Here is a 24,252-nt window from a genome sequence, read left to right on the forward strand (position 1 = left end):
ACGGTCGGCTAGCCTGGGTTTCCAGCGCGTCCTCCTCGGCTCTTTCCCGCCGCCCTGCCTTGATCCTGGGGGCGGTGCCGAAGTCGCGGCCCGCCCTGCGGCCTCGCCCGCTACGAACTCACTAGCTGCTAGTCCGCTACAGCACCGGCCTGACCGGGCCATGTCGGCGGAGCCAGAACTCATTGAACTACGAGAGTTGGCACCGTCCGGGCGCATCGGTCCAGGCCGTACCCGGCTGGAGCGTGCCAACGCTCTGCGCATCGCGCCGGGCACAACACGCAATCCGTCACAGCAGCACGTCCCGGGTCGTGGCCACCGCTTCCAGCCTGCAGGGCCCACCACGCACACGTGGTGCGACCTCTGTGGAGACTTCATCTGGGGCGTCGTGCGCAAAGGCCTACAGTGCGCGCGTGAGTAGCGGCCCCACACAACCAGCGACTATGGAACGGGAGGTCAAAGGCAGCACCATAGTTGCGGGTCAAGCCGCAGCAGAGGGCTGGTCAGCAGTGATGATCCTGCAGACCAGATCCCTTTACCTTGCCCCATCAGGAAGAGTGCTTGAGAAAATGATTTATCACTTGTCACACTCTGTGCGTGCATAGTTGGGCAGAGTTAGTTGTCTGTGAATAAGGTGCTGCTTTCAAGTTTGTCTTTAAAGAGCTTGGGCCCTTCTTGAAAAGCCTTTGTGCCTACTGTGCTCTAAGCCTACATTCCGAGGTCCGCCTCTTCCCAACGATTGGCTCACTGGGTTCCCCTCTAGATTCCTGGGTGACTTCTCCCACATATCAGGAGGCCAGAAAAAAGTCAGAACCTGGGGCTGGGGATTTAGCTCAGTGGTAGAGCGCTTACCTAGGAAGCGCAAGGCCCTGGGTTCGGTCCCCAGCTCCGAAAAAAAGAACCAAAAAAAAAAAAAAAAAAAAAAAGTCAGAACCTTGGTTAGGCTCCTTGTAAGTAGGAATTCTACTGAAACTTCACTCAAGGTTGTTTTGAGTCAAGAATGGAGAGGCTAAAACATGGAGTACAGCCATACATTGAGTGGTCCTTCTGACCTAAGAACTACCAGCAAAGAGAGTCACCCAGGACAATTTATACCCTCCAGTCTCCTCACGCCTACTTCTCTCAGACTTGTTGAGTCCATTGTTAAGAGTGAACCTCAGGCATTCTGGGTTTTTGTTTGCTTTGGTTTGGTTGGTTGGTTTTGTTGTTGTGGTTGTTGTTTTTTGGGGTTTTTTTGTTTTTTGTTTTTTGATGGTTAATGTATCATGTTTATAGATCAGTGAAATACAAAGTAACGGGTATGCTGTCCCCTTCTCCAATGTTCTCAGTTCTTGTCACAAACCTGTAAGCAACTGAGCAGTTTCTGTCTGTATCTGTTTATCTTCTTTTTCGTGTGCTGGGTAACTCTTAGCTTTTACCAGCCAGAACGCAGCAAGCTTTCTGTTGTTTAGCTTCAAGTATATCTTTCCTAAAAGCATCGTGTTTTTGCTGTAGAAGTTCGGATCTACTTCTTCTGTCCTGTGAAAGTATCTCAAGGCCTTGTGAGAGGAGTGTGTGTGCGTGTGCAGTGTGTGCGTGTGCAGTGTCTGTGTGTGTGTGTGTGCATGTGCAGAGTGTGTGTGTGTGTGTGTGTGTTGGCTGGTTGGTTTTTTTTGTTTGTTTGTTTTTTGGTTTTGGGGTTTTTTTTTTTTTTTTGGTTCTTTTTTACGGAGCTGGGGACCGAACCCAGGGCCTTGCGCTTCCTAGGCAAGCGCACTACCACTGAGCTAAATCCCCAACCCCGGCTGGTTGGTTTTTAAGACAGGATTTCACTATGCAGCCCTGGCTTGCCTAGAACTCTCTATGCAGACTAGGCTGTGACAAGCGACCCACCTGCCCCTGCCTCCCAAGTTCTGATGTGTAGTTTTGAGTTTAGAATCAGTGCTGTAGGCCACGTAGGAACTTAAGGATGGTTCTATAGGCCTGTGCATGCCTCTAGACCTTCTTATTCACTACACGAGTATGTCACAAACTCAGCTAGGACAGCAGTCTGTGACAATACCACATGAAAGAGCTGCGGCATTTCAACATTCACACAGAGACATGCTCTAGAGTTCTTGTCTAAGAAAGAAGACAGTTTGGGAAATAAGGAAGAAATCAAAGGTAAATGTGGGGTTTAGTTTCAAGCTGGGCTTACAGTGATAACTTGTTGAGATAGGAACCCTGGGGTGGAGTGAAGTGGAAAAAAATGAATTTTTGGCCACGTTCATCTGAAATCTTTATTAGACATTAAAGTGAAGGCACTGCATATAGGATTTGGTCTGAAGAGGCAAATCAGTGCTGCCTTGGATCTGGATCAGGTGAGTGTAGACAGAGCTGGGACAGAAACCTGGACATCAACTATTAGACCTGGATGCTTGACAGAACTAAGGAAAGGGCTGCTGACAAGGAGCAGCAGAAACGACAACACCTGGCCAGTGGGTGCTACCCCTGGGAATCAAGGGGAGCAAGCAGAAACTGACAGATTTACCAATCCTGATAATGGGTAAAGAAGAGAAAACGTTAGACGTGTCCACTAGACACTGTGGCATGTACCAATAATCCTAGCACTGGAGCGGTTGGAGGCAGGAGGATCACCAAGTTCAAGGTTACCATTTGGGGCTAACTTGAACAAAATAATCTGTAAACAAGTGGAGACTAATAGTTTTTAGGTTTTTTGTTTTTTTTTTTTTTCAGCCGAAGAAATAGGCCAAGTCAAGCAGAATCAAATTTGAAAGTAGGTTTATTGGGGGCAGCAGGTCCACTGATTCCAAGGAAGGAGGCTAGGGAAGTCGCCAAGCAGACAGGGAGGAAGGGAGAGAAAGAGAGAGGGAGGATGTGGACGCACGGAGAAAGAAATGCAGAGACAGAAAGACACACAGAGAAAGTGGTTGGGATGGGAGGCAGCACAAAATGTCTGGATTATATAGGGAAGAGCCTTTGGGGGAGGGGAAGCCCAGTCCCTGGGCTGAAAAGTTCAGGGTAAAGGGCAGGGTATGCCAGCTATGTCCTGCAACAGGTTTAGACTGAGGGATGCTAGAATTCGGAGGCCAGGTCTGCTTTGATACGTTACACAGGCACTTCTGCCACCTCTGCCATTTGTCTGAAACCCAACAAGGACAAAGGACAAATACAGGAAGTCGTAAATTAAATGCCTTTGTTTTCAAGTTAATGGCAAAGCTAAGTAGTAGCTCTGCGGAAGGCAAGCACAAGTGTTTCGCATGCTTGGATCCCTAACCGCCTGAGGCCTTCCATTAAAGTGTCCAGAGGTGCCTAACCGAGGATCTGTGTAGCAGTGGGCGGTAACCCAGCTTGAGAAAAGGCCAGCCAAGTCCAAAAATCTGTCGGGCAGAGGCTCCCTCAGTCAGTGGGTCACTTCGCCCAGCTTCCCCGCCTCACAGCCAGTCCTTTCTGCAGACTGTAAGTTCACCTGCCATTACCGATGTCGTGCGCTCGTCTGCCTGGACTGCTGCGGGCCCCGAGACCTGGGCTGGGACCCTGCACTGGAGCGGGACACGAACGTGGTGAGCGCGGGGTTGGGGGAGGGCGGGCCGGGAGGAAAGCCGGGGCTCAGAGGAGGTGTTCCGGGGTTAATCCCGACGCCGTGCACATTGAACATCCCAATTATCGATTTCTCGGCATCACAGACGCTAGTTTTGCTTGCGGGTTTGCCAGGTGCGGACTCCACGCCAAATCTACAGCCCACAAACTACCGACCGCAAAGACGCGCCTTGGCAGGGTGCTCGCGCGCCTCTCACACCCCACTTCCGGCCCTGAGGCAACATCGGTGCACATGCGCACACGCCCCGGCCCTCTGGGAGGCGGGGCCTGAGGGGCGGAGCCAGGTTGAGATGCCTCTGAGATGAGGTCATTCCTCCAGCTGTAGCGTTGTGTCCCCGCCCCTCAACGCCCCCACCCACCCCCCCTTGACACTAGAGCTGGAGTCGGGCTGCCTACGTTTCAGTCCTAACGGTTGCGGCGCGGCGCTGGCCTCGGCGCAAGCGCGTACTGACACGCTCACACGCACGCACGCGCCCGAGGCGGTGGTTGGAAGCTCTCCACGCAGTGGACTAAGGTCGGGCGGGCAAGGCGATGGGCGAGGCTGAAACACCTTCCTTCGAAATGACCTGGAGCAGCACGACAAGTAGTGGCTACTGCAGCCAGGAGGACTCGGACTCAGAGCTCGAGCAGTACTTCACGGCGCGTACCTCGCTGGTCCGCAGGCCGCGCCGGGACCAGGTGGGAGCCCGGGAATGCCGCCGGCGGGTGAGGGGCGGTCGCTGGAACCCCGCCCCTCCCCGGTAAGTTGCGGCCTGGAGAGTTAGTTGGTGGGCAGCCTCCCCACCTCTCATCGCGAGCCTCTCGGTTGGTCCAGACAAAAACGGGGAAACGTATGTAGGGGTCTCTGTTCCGGGTAGAAACCGAGTTCCAGCGCGATGGTACTGAGTACCCAGGCTACCCTGCCCTTGCATTCTCAGACCGGTTGAGCCAGGGGAAGCAACTCTGAAGCTTGAAGGGTGGACCACAGGCGGGCGTTATTCACCCATGACTAAAGCCAGCCTCACAATCCAAACCGGCGTCTTGATTTCGCATTTGGGCGCTCCCACTCCCTCCCTGGGGGAAATAAGGAAGTGGAGGAGGAGTCCACCGGGAAGTGAGAAGTTAGTTTGGGAGGGGACTTTGTCCGTGTCTTATGCGGTCATAGATCAGCCAGCAAAGTTCCCCAGCCGTTACCGGACCAACTCTTTGACACCAGCAGCTGGAATGTAGACAGATTCCCTATCTTTCTTCCCTCCAGGGCGCAGTGGGATTTGGGGAACATAGGTAGAGGGCCTTGTTTTGGACTTTAATCATTAGGATCATTTTACCCATAGGGAGCAAGAAAACTGTAAAATGCCCGAAAGTGTGGTACCAGGGCAGCTGAACCTCTTTAAAAAATCTAGATGTGCCCAAATTATCAGACTTTTCTGGGAATATTGTGGTTGTGGCCACCAAGCTCAAATAACTTAACTTGTTCTGGAGCCAGAATCCCTCAGAACAGCACAGAGGCCTTCGAATCAGAAAAGTGAGAGGGAAGGTTAGAAAACTTGAGCAACTTATTTGAGCAAGAACTCCTAGAATTAGAACTCCTTATTTGAGCCAAGAAAATGGAATTGTCTGTGATGCTGTAGGTAAGATTTGATACAAATTTCTTATAGGTGGGCTGCTACCGCCAAAACCTTAGTCCAGACTTTAGATTCACTGTGGGGCTCTGAGATTGTCTCCGTATCACTCAGCCTGAGTCATCTTTTATTATAGAGAGGTGGGGAAAAAAAATACAGGATATTGGCATGTAAAGAAAAGAATTGTTTAAAATCAGCTGAAGTTTGTAGCTAACTCAATTGCGCTTAGCTAGCATGTGTGATGGCCTCGTTTCCAACCATTAAGGAACTAAAAGAAGAAGAGAAAGAAAGAAAAAGGAAGCTGAGAAGTCCCAAAGAGTAAATAAAGCATGAGGGCTGGGAATGTGGTTCAGCACTTGTGAGGCTGCAGGTTCAATCCCCAGCCGGGACCTCATGGGAATTCTCCTGGGACAAGGCACTGCCTAGTAGTGATCCCAGCCATGTTTATTCCAATTGTGTTCCAGCTAGGGCCTTTCTGAAACCAACCGGAAGCAAAACTGCACCAGTGAGGTCAAGTGAGTTTGGTAGAGGAAAATCAATTCAGAGTCCTGACTGCCCTGAGCAGTGCTCCACCCTCTAGCAAAATCCAGTCCCTGAAGAATTTTGTCTCTGGGTTAAGTCAGACAGCAAGGAGAAGAGCAGAAGCCTACCTGCTTGCTACTGGTAGGACAGGCTCTGCCAGGAAATCGTCTTATTACCTCTGGCAGATTGGAACCTAGCTTGAGTCAGGGGGTAAATGCTATGTCCCAGTGATTTCTTCACTGTCTGAAATATGGCTGGCCCCAAGAACCCCTCTAAGGCATGTTACATTAAAGAGATCGCCTTTCCTGTCTAGTGGTAGACTGCTGATGTGCGTAAGCTCCTTGCTTCCCACCCTGCAGTAGGTCATAGTCTGTGCTGGTACAGAATGGGAGAGTGATGGCCCTCTCCAGAACAAACTGACCCAACTCGTGTTCTGGGATTGGCTATGCAGTGGAGATAATTGTGCGTGTGTGTGTGTGTGTGTGTGTGTGTGTGTGTGTGTTGGGGGGGGGGATTTGGGGGTTTACCAGGGATGGAAGGACCTTGTACTAGGCAAGTAATCTCATCCTTGTGCTGTACTTTATCCCCAAAAAACATCCTTAAACAAGATTTTCCCTCATAGTCCTTCATGCTTTCATGTTTTCCTGGCCCCTTGCTATGTGCCTTCATTTGTCTGTTTCTGTAATGTTGTTAGGGGTCACAGCCAGGCTGAGGTGGCCCCAGACAGCAGGCAGCCAAATGATCCTACCTTTCTTTGCTGTCTCCATCTATATCGTGCAAAACCAGGAGCCGTGATGGCTTCAGGATGGATGGGTTTGGTACAGGACCAAAATCAAGTTCCAAGCCAGACCACCCCCCCCCCAAAAAAAAAAAAAAAAGAAAAGAAAAAGAAAAAGCCTTGGGCTTTTCCAGGGCTTTGAGTCCATGCTGGCCTGTCTTCTAGGATGAGGCTGTGGAGCGGGAGACACCTGATCTTTCCCAAGCTGAGACTGAGCAGAAAATCAAGGATTACAATGGCCAGATCAACAGCAACCTCTTCATGAGCCTGGTGAGTTGTCTGCTTAGGAGTGTGGGGGAACAGGAGCCCAGCCTTGTGCCAGAGGTCCAGAGAGTCCGAGCCACGTATTTGTGGGTGGACCCAAGCAGCAGTCTATGCATACCTGTCTTTGCACTGCCCCAGGTGGACTCAGCCTACCTCAGCCATCTCCAGTAGAACTTCCTGACACGTGGCGTGGTTCTTTCTCTCTTTCTAGAATAAGGATGGCTCCTACACCGGCTTCATCAAGGTTCAGCTGAAACTGGTACGCCCTGTTTCAGTGCCTTCCAGCAAGAAACCGCCTTCCTTGCAGGATGCCCGGAGGGGCACGGGGCGGAGCTCAGCTGTGAAGCGCCGCACCTCTTTTTACTTGCCTAAGGATGCTGTTAAGCATCTGCACGTTCTGTCACGAACACGCGCGCGTGAGGTCATTGAGGCCCTGCTTCGAAAATTCATGGTAGTAGATGATCCTCGCAAGTTTGCACTCTTTGAACGAACTGAACGCCATGGCCAAAGTAGGTTTCCAGTCTTAAGTCTCCCTATGTAAGGGGGTATATACCACATATCTGTGCACTAAGGGGCTGAGGCATCAGGTTCTGCCTCTAACTGTTTATTCCCTCCACCCCCCCAACCCCGTCTGACCTCTAGTATACTTCCGGAAACTGTCAGATGAGGAGCAGCCCTTGAAGCTACGGCTTCTTGCAGGGCCCAGTGAAAAAGCCCTGAGCTTTGTCCTGAAGGAGAATGACTCTGGGGAGGTGAATGTGAGTACATAGCCTTTCTTACTCTTTTTTATCACTAGACAAAGCTAGTGGGGCATAGCTATGGTGGGAATTTCAGGAGAAACTGGCCTAGAGGCCAAACCCTGCACAGCTTCTCCAAGACTATGCAGGTCCTCAAGTGGAAGTCTAGAGCCCAAGCAAGGTCTAGAGCCCATCCCAAGAAACTAGAAGAAGCTGAGTCTAGTGAGTTGTTCATGTTCTAATCACTGTACTTGGGAGGCTGAGACTGGAGGATTGCTGTGAGTTTGGGATCAGTCTGAGCTACAAAAAAAAAAACAAAACAAACAAAAACTAAACAACAATAACAACAAAAAACACACAAGCTAGGAAGAATTGCCTTAGGACTTTGTTGTTTCCTGATGTTGAAAAACTACTCCAAGGGTTGGGGATTTAGCTCAGTGGTAGAGCGCTTGCCTAGCAAGCACAAGGCCCTGGGTTCGGTCCTCAGCTCCAAAAAAAAAAAAAAAAGAAAAGAAAAAGAAAAACTACTCCAAAGATTGAGGACTTGACCAACTCATGCTGAGCCAAGACAAGTTCAGAGCTACGTATTATGTGGGCTCAGAGACGCCTCCACAGTTAGGAGTGCTTGCTGCTTTTCCCAAGGACCATGTCCAGCAGCTCCCAAAGGATTTGACTTCCTCTGCTGGCCTCAGAGGGTACCTGTACTTATGTGCATGTAACCCCACTCTAACACACACACACCTAGAACAGTAGGGCAAGAACGATGACTCAGTGGTTAAAAGCACTCGTCGTTCATGCAGAGGACCTGGATTTGGTTCTTAGCACCCATGTAGAAGCTTACAACTGTCCATAATTCCAGACCATGCACACAGTGCACATATCTGCCTGCAGACAAAACACTTATCCACATAAAACAGTTTTTAAAAAAGACTTTGTGTATGATTCTTTTGCCTGTATGTATATATTTGTATATAGGTGTACACATGCCCAGAGGAGTCAGAAAAAGGTGTTGGCTCCCCTGGAACAGAGTTACAGATGATTGGAACCCACCATGTTGGTGCTGGAAATTGAACTCTGGTTCTCTGTAAGAGCAACCAATGTTCTTAACCATTGAACTGTCTCTCAAGCCCCTAAAACAAATGAACAAAGTTTCACAGGTATAACCTGGAAAACATAAAGGCCTCTTTGAAGCATTGGACAGACGTTTTAGCAGCACAGGCCTGTAATCTCATCTACTGGGGAAACTAAAGCAGAAGAATTGCCTAGAGTTCAAGACCAACAAACAAACAAGACATTCTTCCTAGCAAGGCCTAGTGACATACACTCTCCTTTAATCTCAACTACTTGGAATGCAGGAAGATCACTAGTTCAAAGCCTCCCTGGGCTACAGAGTGACTTAAGGCCAGTCCAGGTTAACTGAATGAGATCCTGTCTCAAACATAAAAGGCCTGGGGCTATAGTTCAGTGGTCAAGTACTCAGCATGCTTATCCCTTGGTTCATGTCTTAGTTAGGTTTTCTGTTGCTCTGATAAAACACCAAGACCAGAAAGTAAGTTGGGGGATTTGTCTTACACTTCCATATCATAGTCCATCATTGAAGGAAGTCAGGGCAGGAACTCAAACAGGACAGGAACCTGAAGGTAGGAGCTGAAGGAGGAGGCCATGGTGTGTGCTGCTTACTGACTTGCTCAGCCTGCTTCCTTATAGAACCCATGGCCACCAGCCCAGGGGTGGTACCTCCCCTATCAGTCACTCAGAAAATGCCTTACAGCCAGATCTTATGGTCGCATTTTTTTTTTCAACTAAGATTCCCAACTTTCAGATAACTTTAGCTCGTGTCAAGCTGACAGAAAACTAGACAGCACAGTGCAATTGCCAGTAATGCAAAAAATAAAAAATTTTTACCAAGGGGTTAGCTGTGGCGGTGGCGCAGTAGGGAGAATGGACGCTCAGCATCCACAAGGCTGGGCAGCAAAGATAAAGAAAATGTAGGGCGGGTGAGGGGGCTGTCTGGGAATGTAGCTTAGTGGGAAAGAAATGTAAAAGGTAACTGCTAACATTTATGACACCTTAGGTGTGAGTCATAGCCCATTGTATTGAGAGACAGACAGACAGACAGAGGATATGTGAGAGAGTGCACCTGACAACAGATAGAGATATTTCTCTACAAGGCAACTGTTTTCTCTGCAGACTGCTCACGAGGATCCTAGCACAGACTCTTTAGTCAAGAGCCTAACATCTAGCCTAGCGTAGTGATAAGTACTTGTAATCCAAGCATTCAGGAAGCAGAACAGGAGAATCACAAGTTTGAGACTAACCTGGCTACATAACAAGTTCAAGGCCAGCCTCTTATATGTGGAAAGACCATGACTCAAAAAACAACAAAAAAATAAGGGGCTTAAAGAGTTGGCTCAGGAGGGCTGGGGAGATGGGTCAGTGGTTAAGAGTACTGGCTGCTCTTCCGAAGGACATGGGCTCAATACCTGGGGTTCAGTTCACAGCTATCTGTAATTCCATTTCCAAGGGATCTGATACCCTCACATAGACATACATGCAGGCAGAACACCAATGTACATAAATTATAAAACCTTTAAACAACAACAAAAAGAGTTGGCTTAGTGGTTAAGAGTACATGTCGCTCTTATAGAGGACCTGGATTTGATTCCCAGCACCCAGAGGGCACTCACAACCATGTGTAACTCTTAACTCCAGGGGATCTGATACCTTCTTCTGACCTCTGTGTGGACATGCATACATGTGATACATGACAAAACACATGAGATAGTAACAAAACGAGGAGGGATGCAGAAGAAGGGACTGTCAGGAGGCCCTATCCTGCTTACGGGGACCATGAGGGACCAGTCTCTGAGGAGGGTCTGCCTACTTAGCCATGCATTGCTGCAGCCCGTGAATCTCCTCTGCCCTTTCCAGTGGGATGCCTTCAGCATGCCTGAGCTGCACAATTTCTTGCGCATCCTGCAGCGTGAAGAAGAGGAACACCTTCGCCAGATCCTGCAGAAGTATTCTCGGTGTCGCCAGAAGATCCAGGAGGCCTTGCACGCCTGTCCTTTGGGGTGACCTTGTGTGGCCCTGGGTGACAGGAGGAGAACAGGCAGTGCGAAGAGCGTGCCGTGTGAGTGTGACAGGGCCCGTGGGGCCTGAGGAGTGCGTGTGCGTGAAGGTCCTCCTCTGATGACAGGGATGAGCCCAGAGATCAGTGAAGGCGCTGGCCCTCTACCAGTGGATATGGCGCGGCACGGCGGGGCGTGGCTTTGGGTCCCTCTGTCCTTCTATACTGGGTCATACTCTGGGTAGCTGCTCCAGTCTTTCCTCAGGGTCGCCGCAGCTGTGAGAATCTTATGACCCTACAGACAGACAGATCAAGGTTATGTTTTCAAGGGTGAGGGCCCTTACCTATGGAGAAACATTGTTTGGGTCCTGAATAAGTCTCAGGATAGCCCTGTCAGAGCCAAGGGTAGCTGCTGAGAATAATAGAAGCACTAAGGTCTAATCTGGGTTTCCCTCTTACCGTGCCTTCTGACTCACACACCCTGGGGTCAGGGAGGGCTGGCCAATACAACTGCGGTGGCTCAATGCCTTCTCTACGGGAAAGGTTGCCAGACCAGACCCCCTCTTGTTTGCCAAAGCCAGAGTCTCCCTCAGATATTTTTGATGGAAGTGTATGAATGTATGTAATGTTTTGTGGCCTCAACTGAATGCCTCCTGTTGGGAAAGGGATGGGGGTGTGAGAGTCATCATCAGGGTCTGATGCCTGAGATAATTGTCTGAATAAAGATGTAAGAATTTCTCTGGTTTTGGACTCCATAGATGTGGGCCCCAGTTAGGGCAACGCCTACTGAGAGTGACTGCCAACATGATTGACACATCCAGAGTGAATCCTTTCCAAGGTTGCAGTGGCCAATATGTTTAGGAAATGTATGCCTGGATTCAGATGTCTTTCAACCCTCGGCTCTGGTCAAGGTGGAGACAAGACTAAGCTACAGTTACTGCACAGGGAAACCATTTTTCTCATAGGCCAACTCAGAGAAACCATAGCAATAACCCCCTTCACCATATAACTACACTTTACATGCTACAAGGGTAGAGCTGGTACAATTCTTTTCCTGAAGTATGTTATCTGGTGGGTTTACAACACAATTTAGACCTCAAATATAGTTGTAAGAAATGGACCAAGATTTTTTTTTTTCCTTTTCTTTTTTTCGGAGCTGGGGACCGAACCCAGGGCCTTGCACTTGCTAGGCAAGAGCTCTACCACTGAGCTAAATCCCCAACCCGACCAAGATGTTTTTAAAAGAAATTTGGCCCCATGTGTAGTTGCTCAATCCTTTAATCCCAGCATTCAGGAGGCACAGGCAGATAGATAAGCGTTGAGGTCAGCCTTTGATATGTGGCAAGTAACAGGCCGGTTAAGGCTACATACTGAGACCCTGTCTCAAAACAACAAAAGATAAGTCATTTAGCAAGTTCTTTAATTTCTTTACAAGCAAATGTGACAACTGCAAAGACAGTTGTGAAAACAAGCTAACTGTACCTTAGCCTGGGCAGGGCTAAGGTCTCTTTGGGGATGGAGGAGTGACCTAATTGACTATTGCTACTGAGCCTGAGTTTTGGGCTGCGTCAGGGACGTTGGGGCAATTATACCGGGTCAAACCTTAAAGTCAACAACAACACATTGCCTCCGCCTTTCTGGGAGGGAGCTGTCCCAGCTGACCCTTGAGATCCATAGGCTTCTGGGACCTGGAGGCAGCGCATCCTGGGGTGTTCAGCCTCTGAGAGTGGCCATTGGTTCAACTCCACAGACTGATGAGACCTTTAGCCACTCAGAGGCGGCAGCGTGCAGGGCGTGCGGAAGCGGAAGTAAGGTTTCCGTGGAGACAGCAGAGCCTGCGGAAGGCGGCGGCGGCGGCGGCACCTGCGAGTGGAAGCTGGGGCAGGGCATGGTCGCGCCCGCAGCGCTGTGAGAGCGGAGCGGCCGCTCGGTCCGCCATGCGCCGGCGGCGCTGACATGGGCGCCAGCGGCTCCAAAGCTCGGGGCCTCTGGCCCTTTGCCTCCACTACGGGGGGCGGCGGCCCAGAGGCGGCAGGCGCTGAGCAATCTTTGGTGCGGTCTCGAGCCCGAGCAGTGCCTCCCTTCGTATTCACGCGCCGCGGGTAAGGGCATGGGTATCTGCCTTTGGGAGGACATCCGGGAATGAGGAACGCCCCCCTACCTTGAATCAGAACGATTGTCATATTTTGGGTCCCAGTCAAAGCAAGGAGAAGGGAAAACCAAGCGGCATTCAGCTCTTGACCGCCCAGATGGTCTTTTTAAGAGAATTGGCTAAGGCTTGTCTCTTAGGGAGAAGCTCCTCCATAATACAGCGAAGACGGCCTCTGAGAGTCTAAGATCTTTGTTTCATCCAACTCAGCCTGCAAATTAAAGGCATTTATGTTCCTTCTGTTCTTCTAAGCCTTAGAAGAATCTAAGGGAAAATGACCTTCTGTTAAGGTGTCTTGCCCTCCTCACTGTGAAGTTGGACCTCGGAGAATAGTGTCTGGAAAAGCAGAGATAGGCTTCAATGTTGAAGGTGGGGCCACAACAGATAAAGGGCCCTTAGCCAGTTGGGTTCTCTAGATCTGGAGCACTAACCTAACCTCTTTTTCCCCAGGTGCTCACACAAAATGGCCTGGACCTAGTGGGCTCCTAGGGACTGGCACTCCCTATGATGGAAATTTGACCATAAATACCAGAGACCAAACAGTCGATTAGTACCAGCAGTTGGGAATGACTTGGGTTGCAGCCTTCCTGGCTCAGTCATCCTCGATCTTGGTCTTTGGCCCTGGATCAGCAGTCTCTTTAGAAGTGAGACCAGTATGCCCAGGCCACTACCCCACCACTTTCTAAGCCCTACTTGAAGGGCCTGCTACTAGCATCGTTACCTTTGTGCAAAAGAACAGAGATGAGAACTAGCTTAATTGCCTAGACAGGGTGCTCTGATATGCTGTCCTGTTGGCATGACAGGGCAACAGTGGCATTGCCATACTGCCTGCCTCCTTTCACGCACCAAGCGAAGAGTTCTTCAGGCATCCTGTTCTTCCATGGAGATTAACATTGTGCCTCTTCTCTTGGGGTTCAGCATACTTCTCTGTGGTGTTTGGGGCTCCAACCCAGCCTGTCTCCTTCTCTGCGCAGCTCCATGTTCTATGATGAAGATGGGGACCTGGCTCACGAATTCTACGAGGAGACAATCGTCACCAAGAATGGGCAGAAGCGAGCCAAGCTGAGGCGGGTACACAAGAATCTGATTCCTCAGGTGAGGGGGCTGGGCAGTGGTTATGAAGCCTACATCAGTGTGCGGATGGGGCTTCCGGGGGAGGGGCTGGGAATAACAGGAAGGCTCTTAGCATAGAGGCCCAGAGCTGATCCTCACTAGCCTCTGTTTCCATAACAGGGCATCGTGAAGCTGGATCCCCCCCGAATCCACGTGGATTTCCCCGTGATCCTCTATGAAGTATGAGCCTGTGGCATGGCAGACACAAGCACCCACTGCCCCAGCAAGAAACTCCCAGGATCCAGGTGTAGCTTCCATTCAGGAGTCCAGGCTGGCGCCACAGCCCTGAATAAACTAAACTCCGTTGGCCCAGAACCTTCAGTTGTAAGAGGGGTAGTCCCTCAGTGTTAACTGGTATTGGTTTATGTCTGAACAATAAGTGGTTGGTGGCTGGTGAGAGCTAATGACAGAATTACCAGCCTGTCTCCCCCAGCCACTTCTACAAGAAGCATGGCAGGACACATGCCGGTCAGGAATGCCTGGTTCCTAGTTACTTGTCTGACCTGCTTTCTTCCAAGCTTGGCTAGGGCCCAGCCCTCCTAGAAGCTACAGCACTTTACAAGCAGAGTCTGCCTTCTTCCGGCCCCTGGCCTGTAGGGGCTCTACCCAAGTGGGAACTTCCTTTCCCTCATTCCCTTACCTGTAGTCAGAGCATTTCAGCCGTTTGCTACCTCGATTCCTCCTGTATTGGACAGACTGGAGACATGTACCAGCCTCCTCCTTCCTGCCTACCTGCCACGTGCTCCCACTCTAAGACGGACACTTTGCTGGCTGTTAACAGAGAATGGGGACCAGTGTGGGAGGCTTCTCCTTTCACCCAGCCAGGGCTGGACTGATCTCTCTTGATTTCAACCAGTCACCCTCAAGTCGAGAGGGTACAGGCTACAGACGCCTGTAGCTGTGGGGTCTTGCCCCACCCCACCACCGCATTCTGTCGTCTCCCTTGCCTATGCACCAGTCCTACAAATCTCCAGTGGTGGGGGAGAGGCGGTCCACCACCCAGTGGCAAGACACAACAACTGGGGCTGGTGCCAGTAGCTATGAGGAGCCCATCACCCCTTCTACAGCATCTTACTCCTTCAGGGTCTGTTAAGGAAAAGTACCAGAGCTCCTTGGTAAGGATAGGAAGGAAGGGGAAATACAGAACAGGTGTAATTAAAATGTGAAGGTTTGTAAATAGTCTAGACTATGATAATGTTGGGGCAGAGTCTGATTTCTATACAGAGATGGCTTTTAAAAAAAAAAACTTATTTGTGGAAGCTCTGTGCTTCTAGAGTGTGGGAAATGGCTTGGGGAGAGTAAACCCCAGCATAGGAAGACTGTTGTGTTCTTTGTTCAATTTCAATAAAAATTATTTGTAGACCCTGCACCTGAGAGTGGCTTGGGGTGAGGCTCTAACTCTAGGCTGCCACTTGAGCTGATCCATAAAGCTAGCAAAACAAGCCTTGGCTAGAAAGAGTCCAAACATTGCCTGTAGCAATACCAGGCACGGCCAACAGGTGGCTGTGTTCACACACCATCTCCAGCCCTCAAGATGCAGCAGTGTCCACTCACCTGTCCATTCTGTTTAGGAATCTGGAAACGGAAGGTCATGGGGTCCTTCTGGAGATTAGCCTGCCTAGCTGCCTTGCCTAAGGAGTGAGTGTAGCCACATAGAGTTGTGGAATGGTTCTGGTCCCAACAGTACCAGATTATCTAAAGTGAGGTTACAACCTAAGCCCCATAGCCCTCAAAGGCCCAGCTATACTTGGAACAACAGACACTTTCTGCTGGCCTTGGCCTCCTTACAGGCTCCAAAGTCCACACTCACCTGACTTCCCGGTCAGCCATCGGAAGGGAGAGAGCTCAGGCTTCTGTTGCACCTTCCATTGAAAGGCTCTGCCCAACACTTCCTCAGCTCTGTGCTGCCAACGGACATTCTGCCTGTATTTCTCAAGGTCTGCTCTGGACAGGTTCTCTGTCCCTCCCCTAGCCTTTGGCCAGAATAAACTCACTAAGTTCAAAACAAACAAAAACAAAAAAAACTTCCAATTAGTTCATCAGCCCAGGGTCAGGGCAGTTGACCTTCAAGTTGCTCAAAGGCTGGAACTTGTCAGGTCTTGAGTAGGAGTATCCTGTTCAGCATAGATTTGCAGTCCAGCAGAGCACCTGTCATCCCCTGTAATAAACCAGGAGTTAGGCTCCTGTTCAGGGGCCTAGGCTCCCCATAGCAGACAGTATCCTATCTCTCACCACCGCCATCCTGCCAGGGGACTCCCTGTTCTGGACCAACCTTGCTAACCCCAAAGCTATGAACAATAGACGAGTCAGGGCAGTGTTTCCTCACTCCATCCGGCTGGGCTGGGCTCACTTCCTTCCTGCTGGCAGCCTAAGGAAGTGTCCCTGCCCTGGACAGTCTGGCCTGGCCTTTGTTTTCCCAGTAGTCCCCACCCTTGGAGCTTCCTAGACTTTTGTCCCTTGCGAAGCCAACACAGTGGTTCAGGGGTACTCCTGGGTAAGGAAGGCCACAGCCTAAACCTGTATACCCAGCTCCCATACAGCTGTTGGCAGAGGGACTCCCTAGCATGCCGGGTGCGGGGAATGAGCACCTCAGGTTGTGAGGGGTGGGCAGTTTAGGTTGATTTGAGAGTAGGCAAATTTGTCCGGACCTCCAAAGAGGTCTTCCAGGAATTCCTGTTGTGAGCTTCCTCTCCCACAGGGACATACATTCTCCCCCACTCCATATCACACAGCCACAGGCATCAACACATTGTCACATTGTCTTTGTCACACTTCCGCTCTCAGTGGAAAAAAAGTTGACTCAGCTACTGGAAGAACCCACCACCCCTATCCCCAACCATTTTCCCCTCATGCAGGATGGTTTCTTCTTTGACACCTGCTCTAGAGTACCATTAGCCAAACAACCCAGGAAATTGTGTGACTCCCAGGAATGCCGCCAGCCACTTGAGCTCACTCACACCCTACTGGATTTGAGGATGATGTGAGACTTCAAGAAAGATGAGTCCTTGATTCCTAGCCATATCCTTCCTATCACCTGGCACAACTTGTAGGGACCAGATCCTACTCAGAGGAAGGGTGCAAAGGGCAGCCAGCCACCAAGGGAAACAGGGGTCAAGGGGCTCTCCTCCCGCCTCTGTTCCTGGCCCTTTCCGCCAAGAGGTCAGCAGGAAGTGAGGAGAAAGGGCAGGGATGGGAGGCGGAGTGGGTGGGAAGGAATGGGGTTTATCAAGTCCCCAGCAGACTGCCCAGAGGGCAGCAGCTGGCGCAAGGAACTGCCTGGAGAGGCTTTTCTCAGAAAGGAGGGAGACCGCCGACCTATTGGGCCGACGGACTCCCACTCAGGTGAGCCCAGAGTAGAGCACATCAAGTTAACCCGCGCTGCTATAAAAGCGCTTACTCTTGCGGCGCTCCCTAGCTTCCAGACTTGCGGGTGGGAATGGAGCTGGCGGCTAGAAGCGGGCTTTCAGAGTTGAGTCGTTCACAGGAGAGCAGATCTAAGAGGCGAGGGTACAGTTCTAAGCCTAGTCCCCACCGGAAGGGGATTGCAAGGCAGAAAGGCTCAGAATGTGGAATGGAGGTACTAGGGAGACACTGAAGCCTACTTTCCACGAAGTCGGGCCTGAAACTTCTGCGAAGTGCACTTTATTTGGAGTTGAGTGGGTTCTCCTATGGACAACCATCCCACCTTCACCTCGTCGCAGAGACTGCTCCAGGGAGAATCCAGTGGATTGGCATGCCCTGGCGTGGATTCGGTGAAAGTGGCTAGACCACTTTCCTCTTTGGCATGGCAGCGACCCATCCCCCTGGTTACCAGGACAACCACTTCGCCTGCTTTGCCAAAGGAGGGCTCAGAGGCTGTACTAGGCCCCCTCCTCTCCTCTAGAGGGGCAAGGGGCGGGGCTTCCTTCTGACCGCAGACTAGCCGAGGGAACCTGGGCTCAGAGAAGGCGGGTCATTAATGTTCCAAGAGGTTCTGGATCCACTCGGATCAAAATCGTTTACACTAGACAAAGGGCGCACACTGCTAGAATCCATATTCAGACAGGTGGGATTGAACCCATAGTTACCCCCAGTCAAGGCTTCAGCTGTAAGCTTTTATTCCAAATACCATTACCACCACCACCCACTCATTCCGCGCGCGCCCGCCCCTTCCAATGCTCTATCCCTTTAAGAGGCCAGCGGCAAAGAGTGGATTGTACCACTGACGACAGATTGTGGGGGTAGTGTCTCAGGCTGGTTAGTTCTTCTGGCTAAGACTAGCGGGAATCCTCATTCCAGGAAGTATTAAATCTCAGATATATGACTATGTTCCTCTACAGAAGATCTAAGGGTTCTCGAACTCAAAACGCAGCACTGGCAGAAAGGAAGGCGGACACGCCTTCCCTGCGAGGCCGCAAATCCTGCCATCCACCCACCTCCGAGGCAGGATTCTTAAAGGGCCCGCGGGCCTCGGGGCGGAGCCAACAGAGGCTCGAGCTGGGGCAGTGCTTGGGCGAAGGGCCGGAGCGGGCTTAGCTGGTACCAGGATGGCGGCGGCCCTGGCGTGGGTCCTGGCGGCGCCTGGTGCGAGGTGAGGGCGGGCGGTGCAAGCCTGGTGACTCTCTCCCTGTGAGCTGGGCTCTGAATCTCTAGGGGCGCCCTCTTAAGTGACCCAGGAACCCCACCCCCACCCGGCTGAACTCTGGCCCCACGTGCGGGGCGGGGGCGGGGTCCCGCACAAAGACCAGAGTGAAATACTCTGTACCCCGGACCCCTTGTGCTGGGAAGTGAGGGTGTGGGCCGGTCGCGAGTGCTTGCAGTTTCGTGGTGGCTGTGGAGGGAAGGGCAGGTCGGCGAGCACCGCAGTGGGAAGTCCGCTGCCCCTTTGTCCCCGGGGCGCCTCCTCCTAGCCTAAGAGAGTGTCGGTGCCCGAGACTAAGTCCTGACGTTCTCACTCTTCTGCTTGGCTCATATTACACAGATACCAGTTCCTCTGCAGTGTACCTAACTGCTTTCCAGCTTCTGTATGCTGTTGTGCCCAATGCTCTCCCTTCTCAGAATCATTCTGAGTTCGTAATGGGGTTGGGGGGGACATGGGGTGATATAGGGTGGAGCTTGGGTTCAGGGTGTTCCAAAACCATTTACTGTATGGTATACAGGCATGTAAGTGACTCTAGCAGTTGAGTCCATAGCCTAATCCGTCTCTTTTTGAGAAGGGACACAGACCTAAAGGAGATTCTTGTCCAACCACAGGCAGCTCCCTGCTCTGGAAAGAACTCTGTGGTTTTGGTAGAGTTCCTAAAGTCTCTTGCCTGTCCTTCAGTATCCTGCTATCTCTCAAACCTGTTACAGCCTTGTCGGTCTGAGCGGGAGCATGGTGTGCCGCACAGTATGGGTTTGGGGAGTTTACATGGGATTAAAGTACACACATACACATCTCTGGAATTCTCTAGACTGACTTGTTCTCTCCCATACTTTCTTCAGTTCCTGAGCTGCTACCAGGCAGGTGACACTTCCTGTAGCCCCCAGCATGCGGGCAGGACTGGGTCCCATCATCACACTGGCCCTAGTGCTGGAGGTAGCATGGGCCTCGGAGCTTAAGCCCACAGTGCCGCCCATCTTCACCGGCCGACCCTTTGTGGTAGCATGGAATGTACCCACACAAGAATGTGCCCCGCGCCACAAAGTGCCCCTGGACCTTAGGGCCTTCGATGTGGAGGCTACACCTAACGAGGGTTTTTTCAACCAGAATATCACCACCTTCTACTATGACCGTCTAGGCCTGTATCCACGTTTTGATGCAGCTGGGATGTCTGTGCATGGTGGCGTGCCTCAGAACGGTAGCCTCTGTGCACACCTGCCCATGCTGAAGGAAGCTGTGGAACGCTACATTCAGACCCAGGAGCCTGCGGGGCTGGCGGTCATTGACTGGGAGGAATGGCGACCAGTGTGGGTTCGAAACTGGCAGGAGAAAGATGTGTACCGGCAGTCTTCACGCCAGCTGGTGGCCAGTCGACACCCTGACTGGCCATCAGACCGAATAGTGAAGCAGGCGCAGTACGAATTCGAGTTCGCTGCTCGGCAGTTCATGTTGAACACACTCCGTTACGTCAAGGCAGTCAGACCTCAGCACCTGTGGGGCTTCTACCTCTTTCCTGACTGCTATAATCATGATTACGTACAGAACTGGGATAGCTACACAGGCCGCTGTCCTGACGTGGAGGTGGCACGAAATGACCAGTTGGCCTGGCTCTGGGCTGAGAGTACAGCTCTCTTTCCCTCCGTGTACCTGGACGAGACGCTGGCATCCTCCAAACACAGCCGCAACTTTGTCAGCTTCCGTGTTCAGGAGGCCCTTCGTGTGGCTCACACCCACCATGCAAACCATGCACTCCCCGTGTATGTCTTCACGCGTCCCACATATACCCGAGGGCTCACAGAACTTAGCCAGGTACGTGTTCCTCCTTCCTCCGGGAGCCACTGCATGCTTGGGTTATCAGGGACCAAAAGTACTATTCGGCCCCTGTTTTAATCTTGTGGAAAGGGTGATGTCACCCCCATTCTGTAGATAAGACTGAGGCCTAGAGATGCTGAGAATTAGCCAAGAGCCTCGAGCAAGCCCGTGAAAAGTACGCAGGACTAAGCCAATCATCCTGACTCTGAAGTCAGAATGTGTAATCCTTGACTTTCTGGGCTCATGCGTGGGCTCTTGGCTTTGGAGACTAAGGTAAGGATTGAAATGGGGGACAAAGCGGCCTCTGCCTGCCTGGAGGCGCACAGGGGAGAGCTGTGCTAAGGTCAGCAGGTTAGAGCAGGTCTGTTCTGAGTCTCGTGTGCGACTGTCTGATGTCAGTCTTCCTTAGTAATCAACCCTTCCCACACAGATGGACCTCATCTCTACCATCGGTGAGAGCGCCGCCCTGGGCTCAGCTGGTGTTATCTTCTGGGGCGACTCAGTGTACGCTTCAAGTATGGTAAGGGAGACCCACCTTGTTGCTGGGGGATGGATACTTTGGCTTCCGCCCTCACCAGGGTGTACAAATTGAGTACAGCTTATCCATCTCCTAAGCATAGAGGCTTTGTCCCTGGACCCAAGAGAGAAGAAGGGCACCCCCACCCCGTTCCCAGGAAGAGGAAATGAAGTCCCGAACAGCTGGAGTTCCACCCTTCCTCATCCACCCAGCCGGGCTCCAGTCTGTCTCAACCCTGCTTCTCACTAGGGACAGGGGACTGTAAAGGCTCAGAAACTCTTTGGGCACGATGTTTACATATACATACAAATAAGTGTGTGCCAGAGATGTACCTCAGTACATCAGAGTACTTGCCTAGTCTAGGGTTCCAACTCCACCACCACCAAAAGGAAGAGGTGTTGTACTGCAATAGAGACAGTTTCTGTCAGGGCTTTGGGCAAAGGCAGCTAACATCAGATGCTCATCCGTTAACCTTGGCCTCTTCCTCCAGGAGAACTGCCAGAACCTCAAGAAGTACCTAACGCAGACGCTGGTCCCCTACATAGTCAATGTGTCCTGGGCCACCCAGTACTGCAGTTGGACCCAGTGCCATGGCCATGGGCGCTGTGTGCGCCGCAATCCCAGCGCCAGTACCTTCTTGCACCTCAGTCCCAGCAGCTTCCGCCTGGTGCCTGGCCGCACGCCCAGTGAACCCCAGCTTCGACCTGAGGGGGAGCTCAGCGAAGATGACCTCAGCTACCTGCAGATGCACTTTCGCTGCCACTGCTATCTGGGCTGGGGTGGTGAGCAGTGCCAGTGGAACCATAAACGGGCAGCTGGGGATGCCAGTAGAGCCTGGGCTGGAGCCCACCTCGCCAGTCTCCTGGGTTTGGTAGCTATGACTCTCACCTGGACCTTATAAGGGATCTCTCCCCGCAGATAGCAGTCCAGCTGGCCTCTGGCACAAGGATCTCCTTGGCACAAGGAGCCTGTTAGGGGGTAGGCAAATGAGTCTGGAGTTGGAGTGGGCAGTACCCCCAGGATGCCTAGAAGAGCATCCATACCACCTGTCACCCCCCTGTTCTAAGGGGGAGAGAAACATCCCCTGAGATGCCCTCATCTTGCCAGAGAAGACGAGGATACAGCTAGGCCGGGGAAGGCCTACCTCTACTCTCTGTTCCTGGATAGTTTATAATCTTGGGGTCTCTTTTGTAAATTAAATACAAAACAACTGCGCTTCTTGCTTTTCTCTGCTTCTGGGTTAGTTCGTGTGAGACCTCAGGGCTGTCCGTGAGCTCAGCTCTTTGAAACAGTATGTTAGAACTGGTCAACAGTTTGTTCACTGGGGCCTAAGGAAGAAGAAAAGAGCTGGGCCCACCACCGTACGACTAATGGAGCTAGCTATGTGTCTGCCTCCTACCCCAGTACCCCAGGCAGGGCCAATGCCAGTTCCCTTATCTCAACCGCACACAGAGAAAGGGGACATGATCTTCCCTGTTGTTTCTGTTCCCTGCTCCCAAAGGCAGTGGACTTGCCCCTCTCCCCATCTGGGTCACAGCCTTCCCTTCGGTCTGGCACTTAAGGAGGCTGGCAGGGGACTGAGATTTCAGTCTGTCAATATGTGAGTGCGAAGTGGTACTGTTGGGAACTGTCCAAGTCTGGGGAGCAGGGTCATCCTCAAAGGTCAGCTTTAGAGCCAGAACACGTGTGTGTGTGTGTGTGTGTGTGTGTGTGTGTGTGTGTGTGTGTGTGTGTGTGTGTGATAGAGCACTTGCCTAGCATGTGTGAAAGCCCTGGGATTAATCACCAGCACCACACACACACACACACACTCACTCTCCTGCCCATGGGACAAACTGACTAATGGGCATCACAGAGGAGAGAAACAGTAGCCGGAGTAGTTGGAGCAGCTCTGAGCTGCTTTGTCTGGCCTGCCTCTGACAGGTGGTACAGGCATCATTCTCCTTCACTCAGAACCACTAGAGAGAGGCTCAGTGTGACTCACTCCCTCAGCCCTGCCCTCAGGAAACTTAGTGGCTCTGCACTAGATCCTGAGTTCACTGGTCAGAACCAGAAAGTGAGTGAGGACAACAGCCATGTAATGTGCACCTATTGCTATCCCTGTGACTTAGGAGGGTGAGGCAGAAAGATCAGGAACTCAAACCCAGCCTTGGCTGGAGACCAGCCTGGGTTCTCTGAGTCCCTGTCTTTAAAAAGCAAGGAGCCAGGAAGAGTAAGTAAAAGGTTATCTGCCATCAAGCTTGGTGACCTGAGCGTGACTCCGGAAACAGCTGACTGACTCCCTAGAATTGTCCTCTGATCTCCATACACACCTTGGGGCATCCATGAGCACACATACAAATACATAAATAAGGCCTGGGTAATCCCAGCACATGGAGGTGGAGGCAGGTGGATCTCTCAAAGTTCAAGGCCAGCCTGGTCTACAAGGTGAGTTCCAGGACAGCCAGAGCTCTTACACAGAGAAACCCTGTCTTAAAAAAAAAAAAAAAAGAGGTTGGGGATTTAGCTCAGTGGTAGAGCACTTGCTACCCTGGGTTCGGTCCCCAGCTCTGAAAAAAAGAAAAGGAAAAAAAAAAAAAAGCAGTGGAGCTTAGCAAAGAATGGCAAGGACTAGGGAGACCTCGTGTCTCCTCCATGCCTGTGACTTACGCTGCTGTAACTTTTTCTATCCAGCCATGACCTCTATGGTATCTGTCAACCTTCTGTGAACATGGACTCCCCAACATGTATGGATACACATACAACTGTCATCCCAAGAATGGGCATGGAAGGACAGAAGAAACATCTGTACCTTCTCCATGCCTGTAATCTGTCCTACAAAGTTGTGACCTATGAACTCCCTCTTGGTGCAATTCATGTCCACCACTTCACATTTCTTCCCCCAAAACCCCAGGTATTCTGTAACTCTTTCCTCTAACTTGAAATATTCCCTCCAAGAAGGTTGAACAAGGCACATAAAACTCAGAAAGCTGCCAAGGGGTGGTGGTGACGGTGGTTGATCCCAGCACTCTGGAGGCAGAGGCAAGAGAATCACTGAGTCTGAGGCCAGCCTGGTTCTTAAGTTCCAGGACAGAGGTACCCGGTCTCAAACAAACACCTTAGAAAGCTAAGGAAGGGGCTGGAGAGATGGCTCAGCGGTTAAGAGCACTAACTGCTCTTTCAGAGGTCCTGAGTTCAAATTCCAGCAACCACATGGTGGCTCGCAACCATCTGTAATAAGATCTGATGCCCTTTGGGGTTGGGGATTTAGCTCAGTGGTAGAGCGCTTGCCTAGCAAGCGCAAGGCCCTGGGTTCGGTCCCCAGCTCCGAAAAAAAAAAAAGAAAAAAGAAAAAAAAAATCTGATGCCCTCTTCTGGTGTATCTGAAGACAGCTACAGTGTATTCATATACATGAAATAAACAAAATCTTAAAAAAAAGAAAAAAATAGAATCTTTAAAAATGCACTCACTGGGCTGGAGAGATGGCTCAGCGGTTAAGAGCACCCGACTGC

At 51.3% G+C, this 24,252-nt stretch overlaps 3 protein-coding genes across 5 annotated transcripts; all 3 read left to right on the plus strand.

The window, feature by feature from the left end:
• The first annotated feature begins 145 nt into the window (after positions 1 to 145).
• On the plus strand, positions 146 to 11,286 carry Rassf1 (Ras association domain family member 1). Of its 3 annotated transcripts, NM_001037555.2 has the most exons (6): positions 146 to 410; positions 3,433 to 3,539; positions 6,643 to 6,747; positions 6,953 to 7,250; positions 7,384 to 7,499; positions 10,410 to 10,667. In NM_001037555.2, exons 1-6 carry the CDS (start codon positions 161 to 163, stop codon positions 10,554 to 10,556), a joined length of 1,023 nt encoding a protein of 340 aa, NP_001032644.1. In that variant the 5' UTR covers positions 146 to 160; the 3' UTR covers positions 10,557 to 10,667. The 3 variants fall into 3 exon arrangements, with proteins under 3 accessions (NP_001032644.1, XP_038937725.1, NP_001007755.1); XM_039081797.2 differs by lacking the exons at positions 146 to 410; positions 3,433 to 3,539 and adding an exon at positions 3,945 to 4,316 and having other exon boundaries at positions 10,410 to 11,286; NM_001007754.1 differs by lacking the exons at positions 146 to 410; positions 3,433 to 3,539 and adding an exon at positions 4,075 to 4,254 and having other exon boundaries at positions 10,410 to 11,286.
• A 673-nt stretch (positions 11,287 to 11,959) lies between these two features.
• Tusc2 (tumor suppressor 2, mitochondrial calcium regulator) lies at positions 11,960 to 15,178 on the plus strand. The gene is made up of 3 exons (NM_001109297.1): positions 11,960 to 12,650; positions 13,672 to 13,792; positions 13,931 to 15,178. Exons 1-3 carry the CDS (start codon positions 12,505 to 12,507, stop codon positions 13,994 to 13,996), a joined length of 333 nt encoding a protein of 110 aa, NP_001102767.1. The 5' UTR covers positions 11,960 to 12,504; the 3' UTR covers positions 13,997 to 15,178.
• A 3,104-nt stretch (positions 15,179 to 18,282) lies between these two features.
• Hyal2 (hyaluronidase 2) lies at positions 18,283 to 21,975 on the plus strand. Its single transcript, NM_172040.2, is given in 4 exon segments — positions 18,283 to 18,380; positions 19,274 to 20,240; positions 20,674 to 20,763; positions 21,251 to 21,975. Coding segments are annotated over 3 exon segments (1,422 nt in total). The 5' UTR covers positions 18,283 to 18,380; positions 19,274 to 19,319; the 3' UTR covers positions 21,662 to 21,975.
• The last annotated feature ends 2,277 nt before the right edge of the window (positions 21,976 to 24,252 follow it).

This window comes from Rattus norvegicus, chromosome 8 (assembly GCF_036323735.1).
Source record: "Rattus norvegicus strain BN/NHsdMcwi chromosome 8, GRCr8, whole genome shotgun sequence".
In the NCBI taxonomy this organism is placed as follows: domain Eukaryota; kingdom Metazoa; phylum Chordata; class Mammalia; order Rodentia; family Muridae; genus Rattus; species Rattus norvegicus.

Coding starts and splice junctions, on each gene's coding strand:
- Rassf1 (NM_001037555.2), top strand. CDS start 161: ATGTCGGCGGAGCCAGAACTCATTGAACTACGAGAGTTGGCACCGTCC. Junction 7,251..7,383: donor AACTGAACGCCATGGCCAAA/GTAGGTTTCCAG, acceptor TCTGACCTCTAG/TATACTTCCGGAAACTGTCA. Junction 7,500..10,409: donor ATGACTCTGGGGAGGTGAAT/GTGAGTACATAG, acceptor TGCCCTTTCCAG/TGGGATGCCTTCAGCATGCC.
- Tusc2 (NM_001109297.1), top strand. CDS start 12,505: ATGGGCGCCAGCGGCTCCAAAGCTCGGGGCCTCTGGCCCTTTGCCTCC. Junction 12,651..13,671: donor TTCGTATTCACGCGCCGCGG/GTAAGGGCATGG, acceptor TTCTCTGCGCAG/CTCCATGTTCTATGATGAAG. Junction 13,793..13,930: donor ACAAGAATCTGATTCCTCAG/GTGAGGGGGCTG, acceptor TTTCCATAACAG/GGCATCGTGAAGCTGGATCC.